Source organism: Zalophus californianus, chromosome 10, assembly GCF_009762305.2.
Source record: "Zalophus californianus isolate mZalCal1 chromosome 10, mZalCal1.pri.v2, whole genome shotgun sequence".
Classification (NCBI taxonomy): Eukaryota; Metazoa; Chordata; class Mammalia; order Carnivora; family Otariidae; genus Zalophus; species Zalophus californianus.
In genome coordinates this window covers 106,205,005-106,230,503 of record NC_045604.1, presented here as the reverse complement: position 1 = coordinate 106,230,503, position 25,499 = coordinate 106,205,005, and the positions used below count along the sequence as shown (strand labels likewise).

The 25,499-nt window shown below is 55.0% G+C and overlaps 1 protein-coding gene across 1 annotated transcript; it reads left to right on the top strand.

The window, feature by feature from the left end:
- Positions 1-17,020: 17,020 nt before the first annotated feature.
- SERPINE1 (serpin family E member 1) lies at positions 17,021-24,341 on the top strand. The gene is made up of 9 exons (XM_027612810.1): positions 17,021-17,179; positions 17,769-18,040; positions 18,648-18,881; positions 19,415-19,609; positions 20,215-20,413; positions 21,359-21,459; positions 21,577-21,663; positions 22,238-22,321; positions 22,659-24,341. Exons 2-9 carry the CDS (start codon positions 17,770-17,772, stop codon positions 22,694-22,696), a joined length of 1,209 nt encoding a protein of 402 aa, XP_027468611.1. The 5' UTR covers positions 17,021-17,179; position 17,769; the 3' UTR covers positions 22,697-24,341.
- The last annotated feature ends 1,158 nt before the right edge of the window (positions 24,342-25,499 follow it).

The following is a 25,499-nucleotide window of genomic DNA, read 5'->3' as shown; positions in this document are numbered from 1 at the left end:
TCTTCCAGGCTAACCCTTGGTGGGAGCCAGCAGGTGACCTGGCTCGGCCGACCTGCATGTGGGCACACTCAGGTGGGGTATGATTGCATGAAGGGGTGGGGTGGGGGGAAGTGGGCGAGGGACCCAGGTCAGGGTGGCTGTGCCCACCACCGGTCTCTGCTTATTTTCTGGTTTGGAGGAACCAAACAGGCATCTGTGGGCACCTTCCAGCATGCACAGTGGGCCCTGCAGGGCTGGGAGGTGTCGGGGCTCTAGGATTGTCTGCTTACTAGCCAACCCCACCCACTCTGACCTAGTGTCCAGAGCCCCTCGAGGAACTCCTGCCCCCTTGCCACCAGCTCTGCCGAGCCAGAAGGGGAAGGAGCTTAACCCGCACAACCTCTGGCCTCCCCATTGAATACAGATAGAATAGCAGTTACAGAGCACCCGCCTACCTGTGCTTCCTACCCATCAGCTTCCAGAAGCCTCAACTCCTACTAAGTAGGAATCGTTAACATGATTTGACAGATGGGGACACTGAAGATGGTGAGCCTTGTTTGTTATAAGTAGATTTGGATTCTGACTCCAACCAGCCCTGACTCCGGAAACTGTGTCCCTCTTCCTGCATTCATCAATGACAGCTGAGTGGAATGAGATTGGAGGTTCTTTCCTAAGCTCACAGACCAGGCCCTTGTCCTTATAATAGGTCTGGAATCTAGACACAGGAAGGGAAACTCAGAGATACTTCTGAGCATCCCACCATCTGGTGCTCACTGGCAGGGGTCGGGGAGCAAGATGGAGAAGAAAAGAGAGCTGAGGAGAGAATGTTTTGAGTGGCTTGGTGGGGAAGCAGGGGGTGCGGGTCAGGGCCCACCACTGCTGCGGTGACAGCCTGAATAAGAATTCCACAATTCATCATCGAGTGACTCAGCCCGGCTTTGGACTGGCGCCTCCCTGAACCCCGGGGAGCATGACTCAGCAGCTGAGGGGGCCAGGCGCAGGTCCATGTGAGCGGTGATTGTGGGGAGAACGGCCTGTTCCCAGCTCCAGACCCCAAGGCGGAGCGTCTGCCTCTGTGGTCAGACACACACACGACCTGGGGTTCCTAGCCATGTGGCCAAGCCTCCTCCCTCAGACCTGGGTCTCTCCTCCTCCACGGTTGAGAAGGCTGACCCAGCGATGGTGGAGCTGCTCCTTTTCCCCCACGGCCTTGGGGTCTGCCGTGGTCACAGCCGTGAGGGGCCTCTCTCCCCTGCACTGCGCTGCCGGGGTGAGGCCAGCCTCCCTGTAAGGGCAGCCGAGGCCTCACTGTAGGGGCAGGGAGACGGGCACGTGTCCCAGGCTGGGCACATGACTGGACAGATGGTCACAGCATCCCTCTTCGCTGCTGAGGGCAGGGGAATGGGGCTCTCTGGCCTTGACTTTGCTCAAGGGTCAACACAGAAAATGTCTCCTCCGCCTCAGACATAGAGAACTGTCTCCCCTTAACACTGAGTTAGGGACAGTCCATCAACTTCCCTCAGAAAACAGCCAAAGCAAGGCGAGAGGGAACAGCCCCCGAATCCAGTGGGGGGTGGGGCGGGACACAGAGGTTGTAGGGCACCATGCAGGGCACACAGATAGTCGTCCCTGCCAGCGACCCGGGTCACTTTCTCACCTAGATTATTCACACACAGCCCCTTCCTCCCCAGGACAAGAGGTTCTTTTTTTTTTTTTTTTTTTAAGATTTTATTTATTTGACAGAGAGAGACACAGCGAGAGAGGGAACACAAGCAGGGGGAGCGGGAGAGGGAGAAGCAGGCTTCCCGCGGAGCAGGGAGCCCGATGCGGGGCTCCATCCCAGGACCCTGGGATCATGACCTGAGCCGGAGGCAGATGCTTAACGACTGAGCCACCCAGGCGCCCCTGGACAAGAGGTTCTGATTCACACGCAGCCTTCCGAGATCAGGTGTTCAGTAAATATTTGTTGGCTGAAGGAACAAAGGAGCGAATTGGTGCTGGAACCCAGTCACTGTCCCTCACTTGGGATGCAGTGGTGGGAGGAGTAGGTGAAGCCCCTGGCCGGGCTGGCCCTGGGGCAAAAGAGGTTTATCCCTCCTCCTTAGAAGGGAGGCATGAATAAGAGCGAAGTTATCCAAATTCTGGAGAGAAAAGTAACCACTCTGCTCTCCTTTTTCTCCAGCCCCCAACCTCCCAGTCCTTCAACCCTCTACGGTACTGTTTCATTTCATTGTTTATCTGTTTATTTACTGTTGATTGTTTCCTCTCCATTTGCCACCCTGGGAAGGACGCAAGCCCCAGAAGGACGGGGCATTTTGCCCGTTTTGTGTGCGGATGTATCCTATGCCAGTAGAATAGTGCCTGGGATATAGTAGGTACTGAATGAATGAATGGATGGAGGGAGGGAGGGAGGGAGGGATGGATGGATGAATGAATGAACGCTATCTGTTGAGCATTTACTCTGAGCCAGGTCCTTTCCTACCTGCTTTGCACTTTACACATGTCTCATTTAGTGCCCTCAATGGTTCTGGGAGGTAGCGATTACTATCATCCCTGGTTTAAAGATGGGGAAGTTGAGGTTGGAGATGATGTCACATGGACAAAATCTACGGGAGCTGGGCAAGGGCCTGGGTAGAGGCCAACACCAGCTGTAGCTTGTCTGGGGCCAGCTCTCCATCATCCACCCCCTGGGGCCGGGGGTGGGGGGGGAGCTGCCCATGAGGCCTTCCAGGGAAGCCACACCCGGCTCATCCAACCCTTCTGGTTGATGTTTTTCTTTATCACTCTTCCTACCGACTTCCCCCATCACCCTGTCCCACACGCAAAAGATATTTCTTCTGCCCTGGAACGCAGCACCCCAACTTCCAGACTTTTCCTGGCAGAACCACAGAGACCTCCTGAGGGCCGTGAAGGGGACTAGGGAGCCCGGGCCCTGCAGAGCTGGGACAGGCCTGTTCCCGTAGCCCACTCCCTAACACTTCCCTTCCTGCTCTCCCCGAGACTGTGTGGGAGGCTCCCAGCCCCAAGCTCAGGGGAGGCAGAACCGCTTTTCTATGGGTTTCCTACTGCTGGGAACTGAACTAGAACGCAGGGAGGCCCCTGCCTACCCAGGGCACCCGCGCTCCCAGACACTGTCTCTTCACCGGGGCGACTCTGCAGGTCCCAGGCAGGGGGATCCAGGCCCCTCACCCCCTGCCTCACCCCCCAGTCCCCTTCTCTGCCCCCAAGCCTCTGTGGTTCTCCCACCAGGAAGAGTCTGGAAGCCGAGGAGATGCTGTGCTTCAAGGCAGAGATATCTTTTGGGGGTGGGACGGGGTGATGGGGGAAGTTGGTAGAAGAGTGATTAAATAAAAAACATCAACCAGAAGCGATGGGGGAAGCGGGACGGGCTTCTCTGGAAGGCCCTGTGGCCAACACCTCCCCGGGGGAGTGATGGAGAACTGACCGCAGGAGGCCACAGCTGGTGCTGGCCTCTGCCCAGCCCCTTGCTCCCAAGTGATCCCTGGAGAAAAGAATGGAGACCCAGGAACATCAGGAGCGGCAGGAAGCCTGCAGAGACCTGAGGACACAAATGTCCATGCTCAGGAAGACACAGCGCCTATGTCACCATCTAAGGGCTCGGGGAGGCAGCGGGAGAGGAAAGGAAGGAGGCTGGGATGTCTGAGCAACATCTGGAAGTGGGTCATCAGGGGAGGCAGAAGCTGGATCGGAAGTTGTCAGGGAGCATCTGAGTCCAGATGTTGGAGAAGCAGGACCACACCTCACATATGGGTTTCTGCATGTGGCTGGAGCCAAGCATCCTCGCTGGTGTTTGCAGGAGAGAGGGGGTTGTAAACACACAGTGGGGAGGCATGCTGGTAGGGTGTTCCCAGGCAGGGCGCCGTGCCAGCTTGCACCTCATCAAAGAATCAAGACTGGAATTTCCCTGAAGCTCATTTCCTATCATTTAATCCTCAGTTGAGGACAACAGTTGCCAAGTCTGCCCCCCAAGAGCAAGTGCGGCAGGGGGGGGCAAGGAGCAGAGCCCTCCAGGAGTGCCTCTGAGCTCCACCCAGAAACCCCTCTCCTATCACAGAAGGTCATATGCCTTCCCTCTGGGGTCCTTCCTCCTTTCCTCCAAGAATGGGATTCAGGATGAGGAGAGCCACATTTTACCCCAGCTCCAGCACTCACTAATGGGTGACCCCCTCCCACATTTTCTTTCTTTCTCTTTCTTTTCTTTTCTTTTCTTTCTTTCTTTCTTTCTTTCTTTCTTTCTTTCTTTCTTTCTTTCTTTCTTTCTTTCTTTCTTTCTTTCTTTCTTTCTTTCTTTCTTTCTTTCTTTCTTTCTTTCTTTTTTAAGATTCCATTCATTCATTTGAGAGAGAGAAAAAAAACACGAGCCGCGGGAAGGGCAGAAGGAGAGGGAGAAGCAGATTCTCCATTAAGCAGGGAGCCCAACATGGGACTCAATCCCAGGATCCCGAGATCATGACCTGAGCTCACCCTTAACCGACTGAGCTAGCCAGGCGCCACCACCCCCACCCCCACCCCGGCATAGGTTTCTTAACCTCTCTGGATCCTGTTTCCTCATCTGTATAATGGATGCAGTGAGATATCGTGGGGCCCCCACAAGAAGAAATGAGATACAGAATGTAAATGCACCTAGCCAGTGCCTGGGACATAGGAGATATCCAGTCAAAGCTCATCGCTCCTTCCTCCCCTCACCCCTTGGGACCGTTTGCCTTCTCCCCACACCTTCTGGAGACAAAGGCCCTGGGCTGAGCTGCTTTCCTCCCACCCCCCAGGCACCAATCAATCAGTCCACTGTACAGAAGGCATTTCTGGGCCCTGCCTCTAAGGGACCAATGCAAACAGCAAGTGCAAAAATGTGAAGGGAAGACATGGCCACCCGGGGAAAGCGGTGCGTCACCAAAAGAAGTGACTTTATTGTGGACGCCCATCACAGCCTCCCCGCCCGGTTCCCTACTAATGCACGCATGCCATGGAAAAACCCAGCTTGGGGCCAACTGATGGCAACTGGGTGCACAAAGACTAGTACTAGGAACCAAATGTTGGCTTATCAATTTACTGACAGAGCCACAGTCCCCAGGCACCTGGACACATCTCTCCTGGTGGCTTCAGAATCAAATGGCCAAGTATGGGATCAGAACAAGGCCAGGGCATTGGATGATTTCAACAGCTGGATGATAGGCTGAGGCATCCATGCCACCTCGGGACAACCCAGCCCCATGGCCTGACCCGTGAGGGTTCTGGGACAGAGCACCAGACTGTCCTGCACAGCCTAGAGACCCGGCCCCAAGCTGGGTCTCCCTGGAAGCCCCATTCATAATGAGGGAGAAGTCTCCCCTCTGTTGGCATTCCCCTCTGCCCCACCCAGGCAGAAGACAATGCAGTTAGGTCCCTAACATGCATTTGCAATCTTATCTGTCCTTCTGAGATTTCACCCAGGTCTCCTTAATTGGATTTGGGATATTTACAGACAGACAGTCTCCTAGGTAATTTCTACAGAGGGCTAATATCCTCTCCTAAACCGTGTTTCTTCCTAATTGAATTCTCAGAAGGCAATGTTAACTTCAAGGTACTTGGCTGTCAGGCCCAAGTCCCGCCCACGTGGGCCAGTATTAAGGCACAGAGGAGGAAAGCGTAGATCCAAATAGTTCCTCCCTCTAAATGGCGCAAAACCCAGTAGGGAAAACAAAATCAACATGTGGTACAGTTGAAGAACGATCCAGTGCTGAGCGGTGTGTCTGACTGTGTGGGTCTGATGGTGAGAGCGTTCAAGTTCACAGGAGAGACAGCTTCGGGTGGCCTGGAGGAGGCTGGAAAGCCTTTGGGGGTAAGGTAGGATCCAAGCTTCCTTGGGAGGCTCTGTGAAGGGCTGGTTTACATCAGAACAGCAGGGGAGATGGGTGGGACAATGGGAAATCCGATGGTGTGGATGGAGGGGGCAGACATGGCCGAAGACGGTCCTGTCCCCATCACGGATGCCTTCCCACTTTCCTTCTTTCACCCACTGTTCCTGCTGATCTTCCCCAAACAGGCGCTGGGTTTGTGGAGAAGCCCAGCAGGCCTAGGGAGACCCTGCAATTAACACAGACCTGGCAGGTGCCCATCCCCCCAAGTGCACCGCCACCCCCCCCCAACACACACACCCTCGCACGCACGCCCACCCGGTCCAGCCGTCCAGCTGCAGCGAAAACATCCACTAGCAGGAAAGCCCTGTCACAGAGGGAGGGCAGGGGAGCCCTTGCCCCAGACCAGAGGCGACAGCCTTCCACCTGCTGCTCCAACCGTGGGCCTGATTCAGCCCGGAAACCAGCTCAGTGTGCCAGACACAACAAGACCTCCTCCCCTCACCTACAGCCCCTTGGGGTTCGCAGAAGTGATAACAGGGAGTTTCCGTGTTAGGGGCTTTCCATCCGGGATCTGCTGCCGCCTCCCACCTCGGCCACTGCCACGGAGTGCATGGCGTGCCACTTCCTGAAAGGATAAACACTTGAGGACGTAGGTCCCCTGAGCCTGTCCTGAGAGTTTAGTCTACTTGATACACCCAGAGCAGAATGGGTTCCTCGGCACGAGTCTAAAGCAGGAGCTCAGAATGAGAAGCGCCCCAAATTTCCTAGACCCCAAAGCTCTCCTGTTGGTCTCTCTGTAATTCCACTGGTGTCCCCTCTGAAGGAGCTAGATCTTGGAAATGAGACACTTGCCTTTCTGCTTCCCCAGAGCGCGCGATCCTTTGACAGAGGTGGCTGGGGCAGGGCGGAGGGCTCAGGAGGAGGGAGACGTCTCCAGCCTCAGGGCCCCGAGCTCCTGCCGACCCTGGCATGACCCACAGAGGCCGTCTGGGTCTGGGGCCAGCCCTCCAGGGTGGTGAGCTGGCAGGTTGGGTTGCACTCTGGGAAAGAGGGAGTGTGCCTCAGGGAGCCAGTTGTCGGTTCAGGCTGTGAATAACGGGGGCCTCATCACTACCCCAGAGCTGCAGGGGCAGGAGTACCCGGCACAGGGACTGACTAAGAGAGCAGGTCTGGGCGGGAGGGTGATGGGCAGGGAGCAGGGAGGCTCCGCCAGGAACCTACACACAGGGCAAATCCTTCGGCCTGCTCTCTGGTGTTCTCCCTTCCCAGGCCCTTCTCCCCACATGACTCTGCTTCTCCAGGCTGACACGACCTCCGGTCCTCTCCACCGGGCCCCTCTGCCTTTTCTCAAAAGTCGGGCCCCTGGACCCTGCCCCAGGCCTCAGATCTCCCTTAGCGGGATGCCTGATCTCCTGTATGACTCAAGAGGCATTTGGTACACCCTTTCTCTGAACTCCTAGTCTTTATAAGTGCCTTTCTCCAGAGTAGGGCCCTAAATCCCTCCGGGGCCAGAGCCCTATCTCCAGCCCGAGCACATTTACCTGCCCCACGGGCAGAAAGGGCAATAAAAGCAGCTCTCCCTGAGAGCTTGCTGATGACAGGATAGTGACATCTCGCAGATCCAGCTCGCAGATTGGCTCTCACAGGGGACTTCCTGAACATTTCATGTGTCCCTCTTCTTCTTCTTCTTCTTTTTTTTTTCTCATTAAACTTTTGTTTTAATGGGTCTCAAAATTCTGTGACAGATTTTTGGTCAAGTTGTTTCCATTAAAAAGTACTGATTTTAAAAACTAGTAACTTAAAACTGCCACAAACACACAAATCATGTGTCCCTTTTCTAAGGCATTCAAGGCCCGTTCTGCCTTCTCTGGCCCTGAAGTTGAAGACAGTCCTTCTGTGCCCGGAACCAGCTTTTCATTTCCTCTCGGCCTTCTCCACCCATCTCAAAGTCGAGCCTGAAGTCCAGGGTCAACAGATAACCAGCGCACAAACATGAATGGTGCCCAGAAACTGCTAGTGGAGCAGATGGGTCAAAGGGCAGTGTGGCACGTCTCCCCCCCAGCCCCCTCCAGGAGCTACGGCTCCCTGTCACCAGGCGACCCAGGTTCAAGGCCTCAGGGAAGAGTCAGGCAGATTCTTTCTAAATCCCTTGCCTCCAAAAGCCACCTCGGAGCCACAAGGGTCTGAAATTGCACACCATTCACTGGGGTGGTCTAAGGTTGTAATCTCGATCCCAGGGAGGAGCCAGTAAAGACAAAACCAAACCAAACCAGCATCCCAGGATTCTGATTCAAGATTCAAATCATCAGTGGTGGGCCTGGCTCTCAGGACTTTTCAAACACTCCTGGGTAAGCCTGAGGTGAAGCTGGGGCGGAGAGCCACTGGACCAAGACCAGAAAGTCACCATTCCTGAGCAAGTGTGGCTGGGGTGTGTGTGAAACCATCACGGCTTGAGTGGGAACAAGTTCCTTGCTCAGCAGCTGCTCTGGGGGGAAGGAAGGAGCCAGGGGTGGGAAGGGGAGCCGTGGGACATAGCAAGGGAGAAGCCTGGGCCCATCCTGGGTTGGAGGCTTAGGGAAACAGATGTGCAGGGGACCCCAGGGGGACAGCTGAAGCACTGAAAAACAGTATGGAGGCAGGTTAAGAGCTAGGGGTGCTGGAACCGGCTCCTCCCATTAGCTGAGTGACCTCGAGCAAGAGATCCAGCGCCCCTGTGTGTGGGTCTTCTGTGGATTGGGACGGTGCCACCCCTGGTCTCTGAACTGGATGAGAATGAATGCAGGTACTGAGCGTAAAAGAGGCCCTGGCAGACAGCCACCCTTCTGCACAACTTAGCTATCGGTCCTGCTGCAGTATGGGGAAGGGACATTTTCCCCGAACCTCTAAAGAAGAGGCATACAGACCCCAGCACCGTAGGAATGAATGGATGTGCAGGTCAGAAACTGCCTGAACCCATCAACAGGGGCACGCACATATCCAGACAGCCTGGCAGGGGTTTTCAGACGCTCAACATCCTCCTTACCCCAGCCTCACCAGCGTGGGACGCTGGGATGCCTTCCAGGGGCACTGCGGTGCTCTTGGGATGTCTCTTTCCATTTCTTCCAGATGTAAGCTTCTTCTGGGCTCTGAACGAGGAAGGAAACTCGCCCTCTAACAGTGCACACAGTGGGGGACCCTAAGCTGGCCTCCACACTGGCCTGGCCTCCTTCATCCCACATGGAGCTCCCACAGGCTCCGATCTCCACAAATCCTGCCCTAGAACCTAGAGTTGTTTTACTTGGTTTCTGGCAGCCCACTGGCCATTTGGGGCTGGGGCTATCCCAGCCTCGGCATGGCTGGTCTTCTTTGCAAATACCCCTTCAGTTCTGCCTTTGGCCTCCCTCTGATCTTCCTGACCTTGACAGGAGATCCTGTTTTTCCCCTATAAGAGCTCATCTGCCTTAGGAGGCCAGAAAGGGGGCAGGGGACCATTTCTCCCAGTTGTCCCAAAGCAGGACCCAGACCTCTAGCTTTCCGCGCCAGCATCCCTATCTGGAAGACAGTTCATGATGAGGCTTCCCCAGACTGGGGGTTGTTTACCTGCTTGAGGCAGGAAGGCCCTGTCCCTTTCCTTACCCCCTTGCTCTCTGGAGGGTGACTCGGTCTCCCGTGTATTGTTTTCTTTCCGGTGGAATTTTGCTTTTGAGGACTCAGTGTTCTGTGTTACTACTCCGCGGCTACCGCCACCACCAGGCCTCACATCCCGGTTTCCTCCTGTCCAGACAGTGCTGGCCGCCGGCCAGGACCTCGACCATTCGTGGTGAGGACAGGGGTTGAGGACAGCAAAGGGGGAAGCAGGAAGTGGGAAGCTGACCGTCCTCCTTGGTCAGGGCCTCAGGCCTCTTCTGTGGGGCCTGCAGTGTGTCCGCTGTGGGTGGGCGAGCCCTCCCCCCCTGCAGTGGGCCGTGTGAGCCCAGGGAGCAAGCCTGGCAGGGGGGACACATGAGGAGGTTTCACACAGATGGGGACACACCTGCAACCTGGGACTTCATAATCCCCAACTGGTTTCCCCTGAGATTTGGTGCAAGACACCCCCTGGCTCTAAGGGAGTCAAGGAGGCCTGCTAGACAGGCCAAGGCTGAGGCCAGTCTCCAGTGGGGTCGCAGGGCAGGGGGTGGGGGTAGAGGCGATAGGCAAGACTGTCCAGCCTGTGCCAACTCCCCAGCCCATGGCACTTCCCGTGGGGTTGCACAAGGTCGGGAGAAGGGGCAGGGGTGGATGGGGGTGGTTCCTGCCTCCTCTTTGTTGCCCTAGACACTGGCCCACACGGTGGCTCCAGGAAAAAGCCCAAGTCCGATTCCTGGGGTGTTAAATGCACCCCAAGTCAGCCTGCCCTGCCAGCCCCGGAGCCCTTGTCGGGTCTGAACTGCTTCACCTTGCCACCTCGGCTCCCCTCACCCCTGCAGCCCCGGCTCCTCCCCCTAGCACCCCCACCCCCAAGGCAGAGCTGTGATGTGAATAAGTTACTCACTCTGCCTGCATCAGACTTTACTCCCAGTCCTGCTATTTCCTGACACACTTGGTGGTGGGGGGGGGAGCACAGCAAGGCCACCTAGGCAAGGGACTCAGGAGGAGGGCATGGTATAATTCTGGGTCCTGGACGAGGAGAGACGGCAGGCACTGCCAGCCTTATGCACCTGCTTCAGAGCCAAGTTCTTAACACGGTGATCATACTTTCATCAGGCATCCACGGGAAGCCGGGTCCTCTCCTGCCAGTGCCAGGCACGGGCCAGAACCCTTGGCGGCCTTCCTTGCCCCAGTCGGGGTCTTGTCCAACCCTACCTGCCGAGTTCCTGGTTCCTTGCCTGAGGGCCCGACAAGCTGACCCCCCCTCTAGCACAGGAGTCCCAGTCTCCCCTTGGGAAACAAGGGGCTCAAGGGAGGACACACAGGAAGAAAAATGGAGAATACAAGTTTTTATTTTTATTCATTTATTTTCAAGTAGGTTCCATGCCCAGTGGAGCCCAATGCGGGGGGTTGAACTCATGACCCTGCGCTCAAGACCTGAGCTGAGGTCAAGAGTCGGACGCTTAACTCACTGAGCCACCCCAGGCGCCCCAGAAATGCACATTTTAAAGTCAGCTGAAACCTACAGGCCACTCTGTATGGACAGACACACTGGATCACTTCGCCCACGCCATCCTTTGAAATCCTAACGACACCATCACAAAACTGGCATCATCCTCCCCACTTTGCCGAAGAGAAAATGGAGGCTCAGAGGAACAAAGGAGGCTGCCCAGAGGCTCCTGCTAGTCCTCGGGCCACGTCTGCCCCTTCCTACACAAGGCATCTTGTTCCGAGCCATGGTGTCTGTCTTAGGGAGATGGCAGCTCTAGGAAGGAAGTGTGATAACCAGAGCCAAGACTGTCTGGTCACACCAATGACCATCAGAGAATTCTGTGTCGAGAGCAAGCACACTGCACCCATTCCCCCAGACCAAGCTGCAAATCCTGGGAAGGTGATGGGAAGGGTTGCGGGCCCTGGTATATCCAAGCACACCAGCAGCCCAAATGCCTTACTGCTCATCAAGGCAGCTGCTTACCGAGTAGCCCAGGGTGACTCAGAAGGAAAGACATGCAGAGGGAGCCTGCTTCCATATGGCAAGGAAGTGAGGGTGAGGAATGGTCAGTGACTCGAGAGGCCCCTGACTCTCCGGTGGCAAATTCCATCTGTGCTGTATCACACAGACTGCCTCATCCCTGGGACCCCTGCCACCCACAGGTCCCCCACTGACCCGGGGTCACTGTCTCTCTGGGCACTTGCTCAGTAAAACAGTGGTGTCCAGAGCCAGGAACCAGACTAGAACATCTATTTCAAGGAGCCAGAAGTCAGGTACAGAAAGAGCAGAGGCCTGCTCATCACTGGGAGGGCAAGACAGAGACAAGAAGCCTCAGCCAGAAGAGAAAAAATTGCTCCCTGGAGAGGAAAGCATGGAGAGACGGTGGGCGCGTTTTCTTCCCTTCCCTCCCCCCCATGCAGCTCTGTGCCCCCCGGGCCCACCCCATCCCTACGGACCTCCCTGCTTCTCCGCCAAGGCCATCCTGCCTCTCTCCCTCATACCCCAGCACCAGTCCCTCTGCCTCTGGGGAGCCTCCCCCCTCAACCCCATTCGAGCCTGCACCTGACAGGCTGGCCCACAACTTGGCATAGAGACAGTTTTACATTTTAATCTAATGATCGCGTGCACATTAAATCTTCTGCTCCGGTAAATGTGTCTGTTCCTTCAGGGAGGGAGCAATGTTTATTTCTCTAAATCACACCGACGAGCATTCGTTGTCAATAAATTTTTGGCCATCTTGGAGAAGCAAGAGTCACACAACAGCCGGGGTAAAATAAAACAAGATGTGTCCAGAGAAAGTTACAAAGGGAGTTTCAGGAATTCAGAGAACGAGGAACAAGTTCTGGTAAGGATGAAAGACGTGAATCAGAGCTGGACAATCCACATACATGAGTAAAGAGAAATGGAAGGTGGCCCTGGGGTGCCCCACAGGCCTGCACTGCCTCGTTCTGGCTGACACCAGCAGACTCTGTGGTCACAGCTACCCCAGAAATTGCACACCCCACCCTTCCCTGCTCATCAGACTTCCCCTTATGGCCACACTGGGCCCCTTTCGCTCCCTCTGCCTCTTTCCCCCAAGAGAGGAGGCTCATTCTTGCCTGGGGGGTGTAGGGGTTTTGGTGCTCATTGAACAGCGACATTATGAGAGAGCCCCCAAGGGGATACTGCCCCTCGGGCCCCCCAGGGCAGAAAAATCAGTGAGACATGGCGACAGCACAGTAAGCTAGCCAGGTAGAGACATGACCATGAGACAGGGGAAGTTGTGTGCAAGGGGTGAAGCGTATGGGGACTCAACAAGGGATCGGGGGCGTGGGTGGCAGAGAATGGGTCAGGAGGACCAGGAGGACTAGAAGCGTCGATCAAGCGCAGTCTGGTTTTTACCTTTTACTAAAACAAGCTCCCCTCCTTCCCAGTGTGTTCGGGGGATCAGGACAAGTGTCGAATGTCGGGGAGGTCTACGTGTGACTCCACAGCCCAGACAGCAAGATCTTCCTACAATCTAAAAATCTGCAAAATCAGCCAGGGGTTGCCCATCAGGCCGGGGGCGGAAGTGGGAAGATCTGGTCCGGAGCGGACAAGGGGGGCTGGCATTTGATGCCAACACTCACCCCAGGCCAAGGGAAGTGAACAAGAACATCTAACATCAAGAAGCTCGCATTGTATTAAGATTAAAAGCTTATGATCCTGGAGTCCCGGGATCGAGTCCCGCATCGGGCTCCCTGCTTAGCAGGGAGTCTGCTTCTCCCTCTGACCCTCTTCCCTCTCGTGCTTTCTATCTCTCATTCTCTCTCTCTCTGAAATAAATAAATAAAATCTTTAAAAAAAAAAAATAAAAGCTCGAGCCGTCTGGGTTTCTGTTCTGGCTCTGTCGCAACCAAGCGTGGCTGGCTGCCACGTCGCGAGAGCCTAGAACATGCCACGCGCTCACAGACAACATTCCATCGAATCCCGACAACCTCGAAAGATGGGGCTCATGCTCAACCACTCTATAAACTGTCATCTACATGCCTATCTACAAAGAAGAAAACCGAGGCATCCGAAGGTTAAGTTTTGCCTAAGGTCACATAACCAGCAAGGTTTCCGATCCGCGTTCCCCGGGCGGGTCTGTCCACCGCAGTGACCGCTCTTCTCCCCCACCGGACGGCGCCGTGTGGCCTCACACACCTCATGCCCCCTCTGTGGACCTCATGGCCCGTGCCCGTGAATTTGGAGGGCCGGACTAAATGGTTCTCAGCGCCCCCTGCTCTGAAACACTCGGATACAACTGCAGAAAAGAAGCAGCCGCGGACAAGCAGGGCTGGGGCTAGGAGATGGGTTGGGGGCTTGCCCTTCTGCCTTCTTCAGTCTATAGGTTTATAGGAGTTTAAGAAAAGAAGGCCAGCAGTGGCTGGAGAAGGGAGAGGGGGTTGTGAAGGAGGAGGGGACATCGGGCATGACACCAGTGTGAGAAGGGACCCTGGACACGCCAAGGTGGCCCGTCTCTGTCGGGGTCCCAGGGGCATGATCTTAAGCGAGCAGAGGCCGGGAGACAGGGCACTCACCCCAGCTTCACTCTGGGGAGAGGGGCCGAGCCAGGCCAGCCCAAACACAGGCTATTTTTGGTGTTGTGTTGTTTGGAGAGCAACCAGGCCAGAAATAGTGCTGTGAGTTAGTAGGACCCTGTCTCGCTCCCACCCCCGGCTCTCCCAGTGAAATCACCGAGATCGGGAGGCCGGCTCCAACATTCCAGGGAGCCTGTGTAACTGATAGGGGGCAGCGCTTTCCTCCCCACAGGAAGACTTGGAGCACAGCATTTGACTGTAAAAGGGCTTCTGCAAGAGGAGAAGCCAAGGAAAGGGGACTGAGTCAGGGAGAGCGGAAGAGAGAGAGAGGGAAAGTAGGAGAGATCTCCCCTGGCCGAGAGTAGGGGCGGAAATCTGTTGACCAGGGGTTGAACAGGGAAGTCAAGAAGAGGGAGTCCCAGGGAGAGAAAGGGAAAGTGAAAAGGCCAGTGGGTGGTGGTGTTGGGAAAGCAAAGAGGAATAGAGAGGCGAGCAGGGCAGAGGGCAGCTGGAAGCCAGGAGGTGAAGGGTTTCGGGGAAGACCCGCTGCTCTGAGGCCAGAAGCGAACCAGGGCTGCTGGGGTCTGTGGGCGTGGGATGGGGGACAGTCACGTAAAGTGTGACTCTGGTCTAGTCACGAACCACCTGCTGGTGGACAGATAGCAATATCTTTCCCAATTGGCAGGAACTGAAACTTCCCCAGAAATCCACACTCTTATAACTCACCCTCTTATCTCTGACCCTCTGGGAATCAGAGATGGAGCAATTTCAAAAGCAGGGACTTTTCTCTTTCTGTCTGTTTGACCCCTTACAAAAGAGCTACCGCTTGAGCAAGGTGATTGGATCAAGGCTATTCACTCGGGGTTCAGGAAAAGGAGGGAAAGTGATGGCTCCTTGAGTCAGGATGGATTCTGAGAAGGGCGTCGCATGGAAGTCCATCCAGGGGCAGCGGGAGATCCGGCTGTACCGTGATGTGTGGAAGGTCTCCAGAGGGCAGACAGGGTGGAAGCAAGCCCTGACCACACAGAGGAGTGACAGGGACCACGGTCAAGTCTGGGTTTAGATCACCTAGCGGCCCTAGCTCTTTAGAAAAGTCAAGGGAAGAGTCAGAAACCCCAGCATGGGACCCAGTGACACTGGGCCTTGCCTCAGTTTCTAATTCACACCCTCCAGATACCTGTGAGTTCCCTCCAGTTTAGAAAAAAGCCCTTTATTAAGTCGGCCCTTTGTGTTTCCAACGTAAATTGTGTCCCTACTCTCCCCAACAAGACACAGAGCTGCTCCCTTCCATACCTGGGAACAGAGTCTTTTCTGGAATGGTGTCAGGGTCATCCATCAGGTCCAGGAGCAGGGATGGAACCAGTCACTGCACTGGCAGGACCCAGGCTGTCCACAGAAAACAGCAGGGGCTTTTATGGCTAAGGCCTGGCGGGGTGAGGGACAATGGCTCCCAGTATGGCCAACAGAAGAAGGAAAGGAACCTCAGCTCCAGCAGCTGCAGAGGATGGGCAGCGGGGTGCCTCCAGGGACCCCCTTTCAGCCACGTCTTCACCCACTGCCCTGCTAGCTTGGGGCTTGGCTCTCCCAACCCCTCGTCCCCCTTGAGCCCCCAGGGGTGGAGGGCAGGGCACTGGGGGCGTTTCCGGGGGTAGGAGATGGATTGAGGGCTGCACTTCTGTCTCCACTTGAGAGAGGTCAGGGGTAACCACCTCCTCATGCTTAACCACTCTCTCGGGGACTCCAAACCAGACCAGCAGAAGAAAAGGACATAAACAAGAAGTTACATGGGAACGGTCCTGTACTGGAAAAGGGTGGGTGATCCTAACTTTCCGACTGAGGTTTGCTCTTCTTTTCCTACTGCCCCCTCCCCACCTGACTCCCAGGGACAACAGAGAAAACAAACGGAGGTGGAGACAGAGTACAAGTGGGAAAAGCCGGCCAGCTGTGGTTGCCCTTGGCATCTGCTTACTGAAAAATCCAAAACAAATATCCCGACGCTTCCACCCACTTAAACTTCCTGTGATTCTGCTACCGGCTGTCTCCATGGATACTCCCAGTCGAACCCCACCACCTACACCAAGCAAGACAGTGTGTGGACCAGCAGGTCAAGGGCTTCATCTCCCCACCCAGCTACCCCCTCTGCCCACAACAGCCTGGGCACGTGGCCTGACCCCGTCGAGCCCCCAGATGCCCGAGTCCAGTCCCACACACCAACTCCCACCTCTCTAGGATCGTTGGATCTAGGATCACTCCTCCACCTCCAAGCCCAATGGCCTAGAGGCACACCCCACAAACCCGCCACAAATTGACTCTCTCCCTGGTGCTCCAGCCCTGCGGGTGTCTGCGTCTCGAGGAAAGGATAAAGTGTACTTCTCCCCAGGCTCCTAATTCCTTGCCAAGGCTTTACCCCGTTAACCCCTGGCTCCTTTCACCCTCCATCACCCCACCCAGCACACTCAAACCCCCTCCAGACACGGCTGTTGGCACACAAGAGAGCCCCAGAGGCACCGCGAGAGTCTGGACACGTGGGACACTCAGCTGTGTATCATCAACGGGCTGGCAGGCCCTTGGCAGGGAAGAGGGAGAAACGGAAGGGAGTCCTCTGTGTGCTCATGTCCTAGACAGTCAAATCCCAGACAATCACATGGCACCCTCTGTGCCCTCTGGCCGCTGGGATGAGGCCAAGAGGAGGGAGGCGACCTGTTTCTCCAAAAGAAAAGGAAGAATGTAAACAGGGGAAGGTCATCACAAACACCGGGTATTTGGGCTGGCCCTGCCCGGGGTCAACGTGGCAGATCATCCCAAGAGAGAGGGACATGGGCAGAGGGCAGCAAGTCCAGGGAGGTCCTTGGGCCAAGGCAAGCGGGGTTTGCCCCGTTGTTCCTGACCCCTCTCACACACGTACACACACACAGCAGCACGCACGCACATGCCTCAGCCAGTGTGGCAGAGGGAGGTGCGGAGGGGGCCTGGCCGGACTTCCAGAGCCAGAAAGTGGGTGGGGCTGAGCCATGAGTTCATCTATTTCCTGCCCACAGCAGTATAAAGGGTGGTAGCCGGCTCCCGAGGAACACAGCTGCGTCTGGCTGCAGGGCCAAGAGCACTGTCAGGAGAGCCACACCCCCTCTGGGGCAGCAGAATCGCCACCATCAACAGCAGCAACAGGACAGACCTCTGTCACAAGGCACCTCTGAGAACTTCAGGTAAGAGAGAAAGAAAAGAAAAAACAACTCTCTGTCTCTTCCTCGGGTTAAGGCGAAGAACGCCCCTCCGCGAAAATGCCCTCCGTCCACGATCCCCGCTTTTCCTCTTTTCTCCCCCTGCTGGAGACCTGCAGACCTGAGGTGACGGAAGGTGGCCGGGGCCCCACCAACAACCCCACCACCCAGAAACAAGGGCCTGGATTCTCGGTCCTTCTGCATCAGGACACCCCGCCCACCTCTGGAAAGGGGCTTTTCATGCTTGCTAATTGGAATGAATGAAGGGTTGTGAAAACATTAGAAGAGAATTAAAAGCATTATGCAAATCAAAGGCATTGGTATAATTTAGCTTTTTGTTTCCCCCCCCCCAACCCCGCCCAGGGGAGAGACACTGTAGGGTGCTGCCAGGGGTTTGGGAGAGTCCCACAGGTGGAACTGTGCTTAAGACTCCCTGGGGCTGAGATGGAGGGGGCAGGCTCAGAAACGGGGCCATCAGGGTTCCTTAAGGACTCTCGGCCCCGTGTTCACACATCACCCCACCCGCCCGTCTTCCAGAACTCTCCCCTCACCAGATCCTTTCTGCTTGCTCTAGGATGCGGATGTATCCAGTCTTTGCCTGCCTAGCCCTGGGCCTGGCCCTCGTCTTTGGTGAAGCGTCGGCCTCCCACCCCCGCCAGACTGGGGCGGTGCAACTGGCTACAGACTTCGGAGTAAAGGTGTTTCAGCAGGTGGCACGGGCCTCCAAGGACCGCAACATGGTTTTCTCCCCCTATGGGGTGGCCTCAGTCCTGGCCATGTTGCAGCTGACAACAGCAGGAGAGACCCGGCAGCAGATCCAAGAGGCCATGAAGTTCCAGATTAATGGTGAGAGATGGGACAGAGCTGGGGTCGGGCGCTCACCCCGTCTCCTCGGGACAGGGGCGTCACCAGCCAGAAGCAGGGGGAAAGCCAGTTCCTGCGCCACATCTCCCCAGCACACCCTGCGTCACTGGGCCCTGGGTCCGTCACCGGGGGTACAGGCCAGGGGACGTGGCGTAAAGCAGATGTGCCTTACCACTTATTAACTGCATGACCTTCATGCCCCATGGACCTGTTTCCTCATCTGCAAAATGGGGACAATAAAATTATCTCCCACACAGAGCTGCTGTAGGAATTCAATTGAATTATGCAGGTGAAATGCTTCTCATCGCTATTATTCTGATAAGAAAAAAAATGTAGGGTTCAGAACTTAAAAGCAGAGAAAAATATTCTAACCCACAAAAGGGTCAGGACCTGAGATTTTTGAGGAAAAGAGGGAGATGCAGAAGAGATTAAGGTTTGGAAAGAAATCTCTCTCCAGAGACCCCCGGGGGAGCAGAAGAGCCCCATCCGGATGGGCAGGATTGGGCCTCCCACAGGGGAAGTTGGCCCAACTGGGGGTCCCTTGGCTCAACGTAAGCTGATGTGTCCTTTCTGTCCTGTCCGGGCACAGAGGAGGGCATGGCGCCTGCCCTCCGCCAGCTGTACAAGGAACTCATGGGGCCGTGGAACAAGGATGAGATCAGCACTGCCGATGCCATCTTCGTGCAGCGGGATCTGAAGCTGGTCCGAGGCTTCATGCCCCACTTCTTCAGCCTGTTCCAGACCACGGTCAAGCAGGTGGACTTCTCCGAGGTGGAGAGAGCCAGGTTCATCGTCAACGACTGGGTGAAGAGACACACAAAAGGTGAGCCGGCAGGGAGAGGAGGCTGGGCCCGAGGGCCTACAGAGGAAAGGGATCTGGAAACAAATCTCCAGCATCCCAACCTCTCCCCAGCAGCGTGCTCTTCTCTGTAGACGGGTCAGGTGCTTTAAGAATCAGAGCATCTTTGTTTTCATAAGTAGGCCATCTCACGAACCACCTCTAAGGGCAGCCCTAAAAAGTGCTGTGAGTTGTCATAAGAATGGTTAGGACCACAAGAAGGATACACAGCTCTCAGACTCCAGCTTAGGGAGCAAAGTAAGGGAAGACTCACTCTCTGCGTCTGATCCTGGGCAGGATCCTAGGGCCAGAGTGTGTGCTGAGCGGGAAACCCTCCCGAGACTCCTGGGAAGATGGAACAGATTGAACACAGCTAGACTGGCTCACTTACGCCCCCAGTCTGCCTCCTGACCAGATCCCCTCAGAGACACACACATCCCGCCTGAGGACCGAAGGGAACCTGCTAAGAGGATTAAAGCCTATCTAGCCCCCTCACAGCTCACCTGGCTTTCTCATAGGCATGATTGGTAACTTACTGGGCAGAGGGGCCGTGGACCAGCTGACGCGCCTGATGCTGGTGAATGCCCTCTACTTCAATGGCCAGTGGAAGACACCCTTCCCCGAGTCGGGCACCCACCACCGCCTCTTCCACAAATCCGACGGCAGCACTGTCTCTGTGCCCATGATGGCTCAGACCAACAAGTTCAACTACAGTAAGTTCAAGGCCTCCTTCCAAAAGTCCCACCACTACTATACCTCATCCCCCTGGGGGGTTCCCTTCCCCGGGGGAGGAGAAAACCCCGAATGTAGCCCAGCTTTGCCAAAGACTGCCCAGGCAGGAGCTGTTGGGATAATGGGAGCAGCCGAAAGTAGCTTTAGCTCATGCGAGACAAAGCTGACACCCAGAAAGTCCCTCCAGCCTGCCTATGACCACGTGACCCCGGTCTCTGGTCCCTGAGTGTTTCTAGCGTGACTACAAGGGCGGGGTGGGGGAGGGTGGCTCACAAATCCTGCTGGGGGAAGGCCTGTGTGGAAGTTGAGCTGAAGGAGAGAAGACTTGGAATGAGTTAGTGGCTGGGTGTGGGGGAGAGGGGGGTGAAGGCCAAGAAGGCCCAAAGGAGACAGAGTTACCAGAAGACACTGAATTGGCAGAAGAGAAGGGAAATGCAGATTAAAAAACTCTGACTGGGGGAGCCTCCAAAGCCCGGGTAGAAAGCTGGCTTCCAGACAGAGGAGATAGAACTCATTGAAAACCCAGTGCTGGGTGAGAACCAACAAGAGGAGTCATTTTCACTGTGCCAATCTGGTGTCTTCGCAGCCGAGTTTTCTACCCCTGACGGCCATTACTACGACATCCTGGAATTGCCCTACCACGGGGACACTCTCAGCATGTTCATTGCCGCTCCTTATGAGAAAGAGGTGCCTCTCTCTGCCCTCACCGACATCCTGGATGCCCAGCTCATCAGCCAGTGGAAAGGGAATATGACCAGGCACCTCCGCCTCCTGGTTCTGCCCAAGTAAGTCATCCTTCGCTCTCACCACCCTTGCCAAGGACCCAACCCCCTCTACCTGCCCCCTTCCCATCCCGCAGGGCTCCCTGAAAGGACCGCCCCCTCGTCGAGTTTCCCAAATGTGACATTTGCAGGGCAGGGACATGTGGGAAGCTGATGGGAAACACTCCGGCCTGGGTTTGATTAAGATTCCGCTCATCCTCCCTCCTCCTGTTTCCACTGGAGGGCGGCGGGGAATTTTTCTAGACCATGCCCCCACACTTACCACCCTCAGAATACCCGGCCAAAGCCAGCCAAAGGAAGAGCCAGAGAAATGGTGGAGGGGGGGGGCGGATAAATGGGCCTTTGAAAGACCCTCTCCCACCGCCATCGGCTCAAATCAACGTCCAAACAATGGAGACAAAAGGAGCCTGAGCAGCTTCTTTCTAGCTGGCTTCCAACCAAGCAGATTTTAAAAATCCTTCTGCAGAAGCACAGAGGGTGGAGAAGGCTGAGGCTGGGTCATTCCAGAATTATAGGAAGCCTCCCACCACACTTACCCCAATTTCCAGATGCTTTAATGCCAGGCCTGGGGAAAGGGGAGAATTTAGCTGGGTCTCGTGCCCTTGCCCCTCCCTGGCCCCCAGCCCTAGAAAGTGAAACCCGAGGTAATGAGAGCCCCGATGGGAAGCAGGGGGAGCCCAAAGCCTCTCTGCTGGAGTCCTCTTCAGAATTAGCTCTCAGAAACACAATCTACAGACCAGGTTCCAGGGGGTGGGGAGATGGCAGGGAATGTTCATTTCTATTAGGCCTTACACACAGATTTGAAAAAAGGAGCCTCCCTCCACTTTCACATCTGTCCCCATCCTGTCGGGCCAGCCAGCCAGCCCAGGGAGGGGGTACGATGTCAGGGACTGGGAGAGGCCGCAAGGGGTGGCCTAAGCTTGAGTTGTTTCCTGCTCCTGTTCCCAGGTTCTCCCTGGAGAGCAAAGTCAACCTCCGGGGGCCCCTGGAGAGCTTGGGGATGACCGACATGTTTAGGCCAAACCAGGCGGACTTCTCGAGTCTTTCAGGTAGGAGATTTTCCTTTCACTTTCTACTGCTGGTGGACTGTGGGGCCCCTAAGAGGACAAAAGAGTGTGTCCCTGAGAACCCCAGGCGATCTACCCTCGGATCCACTTGTGTTTCAGATCAAGAGGGACTGTATGTGTCGCAGGCACTGCAAAAAGTGAAGATCGAGGTGAATGAGAGTGGCACGGTGGCGTCCTCCTCTACAGGTGAGTCAGGTTCAGGTGAGGCCTGGTGGGTCTCAGCCCAGGACTTCCAGGAGGGGCCCACATCTGGGATGGACCCCACGGCCCTGGTCTACCAGCCTCTCGCCTCTCCCCATGGAGTAGCACCCCCCCTTCCCCCGGTGCAAAGGGCATCGCCCTGACCCCACCAGAGTTTCTCAGCCTAGAAGGTGGGCCCACTTGGCCTGGGAGCCCAGTCCCTCACCCCGATGGCTCCAGAGGTCCCCTGAAGGTGAAAAGCACCCTCCCCCGCCCCCAAGGAAGCCTGGCTTCTCACGGTGGCTAGTCAGCTTAAGGAACTGGCTCACCAAGACGCTCTAAAAGGGCTCACTTTAGGTGAGCCGTGAGGAGCAGATAGATCTCTACGAAACTCCTGGTGGAAACCAGGCCTCCAAGGACTTCCCTAAACCGTTAAGGCTCGTGGCCAGGAGAACAACCAAGCCTCCTAGTCACCCTGCAGGGCTGCCATCAGAAGGCTGGTGTAAGGGGATTCCTGATGATCAGTCCAGGCGCCAGTGCCCAGTCCCTCTGTTCTAGATCATTGTTCCTTCTCTCTTAGCCATCATCGTCTCAGCCCGAATGGCCCCCGAGGAGATCATCATGGACAGACCCTTCCTCTTTGTGGTGCGGCATAACCCCACAGGTGAGCCGGGGCCATGATGCTCCACTGCCCTCCCCCCACCCTGCCCCATTTTCTCACCTCAGGCACCAGTCTAGACAGGTGTAGACGCTCCCTCCTACCCCAGTAGGACTCCAGACAAAGAATCCATAGCTCTGCTCCACCTCTTCCATTCAGGGACGATGCTCTGTCACCAGCAGAGCACTGTGCCAGGACCCCAGCCCTAGCTTAGTCACAACAGCAGCTGGGACTCCAGACAGCTCACTCACGTTCTCACATCTCAGTTCATCCATAAACATGGGGCTGGGTGAGCTGTGCCCTTTCATCCCGTTCTCATCTCCCACGCTTCTTCCGTCCTCAGGAACGGTCCTTTTCATGGGCCAAGTGATGGAACCCTGACCGTGAGAAAAGCAGCCCTTATCTGGGACAGAACTGGAGATGTATCCGAGAAAGAAGGAACTCCAAAGGGGAAAATATATATATATTTTAATTAATTTTTCTGGAGGAAAAAAAAAAGGTAAATCTTTCGAATCTGCCTCCCAGACCTCAGCCTCTGCCAGGAGTGGGGAAGAGGACCTTTCAGTAAAACTGTCTTGTGGAGCCCCCAGGAGAGACTCTGAAGCACAGCTGGGTCTCCACACCAGACTGTAAAACTCTGTACAACCCACCAGCACTGCTGCTTCTGCCCAGCGCTCTGCCCCTCCGGGTCTTCGGACCTGGACCCCGCTGAGACCCTGGCAGGATGGCACCCCAAGGCTTATGGGAGCTTTTGTGTGCTTGGTAGAAACGATTTGTGTTCCAGTCACGTTGCCGTCACTCTCACACTGTCTTCCACTGCTAAGGAGGCTGGCGGCGAGCCAAAGGCCAGTGGGAGAGGCGCCCTTTCAGCTCGAGGTCTGTGCTGCCCCAGCTCAGAGGTCACGCGGATGGGCAGCACCCCTGCCCACACCGTGTGGAGACCCGCCCTGACCTGGCCGTCTCCCTCCCCAGAAACAGTGTGCATATGTTCTTTTGGAGTGTAGGTGACCTGTTTACTCATAGGAGCGGGTTTCTGCTTCCCACTAACTTTATTTTGCAGGAATGGAGGAACAAAAGTGAGATGTGTGCCTGGCTCTTGGCTCTCAACTCCTGGTGGGGAGGATGGGATGCCAGGGGTGTGCTTCAGTATTTATTACACCCTTGTCCTTGTGTGCTTGTGAGAAAGAGGATGCTCAAGAAAAACGTATTATATGAACTTGCTTGTAATGTTCCCTGGTGGTCTGTGTCTTGCATCTCAGGAGTCTGGCCCCTTGACTAGCTGCCCCTCTGGGCGGCAAGTGTGGTGGGGCCCACACTGCCACCTTGTGGCTTCCCGAGCCCCTGGCTCCTCTCCCTTCCTGGCCCTTCCACTTGATGGCTGAGACCCCCGCCAAGATTATCCACCTTTAGGGACCAAAACGATGTGGTGGGTCAGAGAGATTACAGCGAGAACAGAGTGGTTTCAAAATTTTCCAATATATTTAGGAACAGGAGAGCAAGGGGCTGCACGACCTAGCAGGACAGAACTTTCCCCAATTACAGGGTGATTCACAGCCGCATTGGTGACTCACTTCGATGTGTCATTTCCGGCTGCTGTGTGCGAGCAGTGGACACGTGAGAGAGGGGGAGAGAGATTGAGAGAGAGAGGAGAATGAGAGAGACCATGAGCTCGGACTTAACTACCCTAGCTAGATAATCTTTCTGAAAACCAACGAGCTAGAGGGCATGGTATGAAGACCAATTTGTTGAAGAATTGCACATAGATGTCGAATGAATGAATGTAATCCAAATAGGACCCTGATAACCTCCCTCCCCCACCCCCGTGCTCTTCAGTGAAAAATCTTTGTTCTTTGTTTGTTTGTTTCTCATAATGCACTGGACATAGCTACACACAGTACCCATAAGGATACCCAAATGTGGGGTCCAACATTCTTGAAGTTGTGTTGAATCATATGATTTTTCACTTTTGATATTTAAACGAGTAAAATATTTTTTAAAAATAATAAAATAAATTAATTAAAATATTCCCAAAGAGTCTCTGTCTTTACTTTCCACATTTCACACAGTACAAAATCAGAATTCCATCAGTCCGTAGACTTCTCCAGTAAAGGGGATATTTACGCCCACAAGCCCAAGGCACGAAGACTTGCCCCGGGCAAGTCCCCGGGGCTGGCCATGGGGCCTCTGCAAGAAGGCCCATGGGACATGTTGTTCAGGGCGAAATTCTCCCCCTGGGTGTTACCCTAAAAAAGGAAAGAGGGGTCCCCCAAACACCTTCCACCTACCCTGACACCTGCTCATGCGCACTGTCCCTGTGGGTTCCCATCTCTGTTCACGCCATTGCCTTCCCTGTCAAATGCCTCCATCCCTGCGCCTACCCCACTCCCCACTTCTCAAAATCCAGACCAAGTCCGGCTCCTCAACCTGGCGTTCCCCATGGGTCCGGTCCACACCATCACTCTCTACTTGGCATTTAACAAGATTTCTTTTTCCGGGTGTGTAACAGTGCTCATATTCATGTGTGCTCTTTAACTTTGAGTGTGTGTTACCCTCACCATCCCCATGTACAGATCAGGTTCCTTTGAAAACAAGGCTCTTTTGTGATATAGACTCTCTTAATATCCTCCTGAAAACGACACCCTGGAAAGTCTTTTATTCTCTTCCTCTAGTCTCATGAAGGCTCTTGCCAGGGGACATACCTCCCCCAATTAGTTTCTGTTCATATCTTCAAAAAAATCATCTTTTAAACTGAAAAAAATACCAAGAACTATTTGTCGAAACTATATGCTGTCCAGCTCCAGAACCCTAAAGATAGGACTGATAGATCCAGCCCCCTGGAAACCTAAGTCTTCTCTCTCTAATTTTTATTTCTTTTAAGGAATCTCTAAGCACAACGTGGGGCTCGAACTCATGAACTCATGATCAAGAGTGAGTTCAGACTGAGCCAGTCCCTAGTTCTTGTCTTAATAGGAACTAATTACCATCTGGGGGCTCTTGCAAAATGTTGACAGTTAATAGGTAGTGAGTTCTCCATCACTGGAAGTGTTTCAGGACAGCCAGGATGACCTCTTGGTGGCGATGCTTCTGTAGTCAGGGTATACTTTTTTAAAATGTATATTTTAATCTAAATTTAATTTTAAATGTCAGGTGACTTGTTTAAGTGATACCAAACATAAGCTTATAG

Bases quoted from the DNA above. Each gene is read 5' to 3' on its own strand.
- SERPINE1 (XM_027612810.1), top strand. From the start codon at position 17,770: ATGCGGATGTATCCAGTCTTTGCCTGCCTAGCCCTGGGCCTGGCCCTC. The intron at 20,414-21,358 runs GTAAGTCATCCT...TCCTGTTCCCAG, and splicing joins CGCCTCCTGGTTCTGCCCAA to GTTCTCCCTGGAGAGCAAAG. The intron at 21,664-22,237 runs GTGAGTCAGGTT...CTTCTCTCTTAG, and splicing joins GGTGGCGTCCTCCTCTACAG to CCATCATCGTCTCAGCCCGA.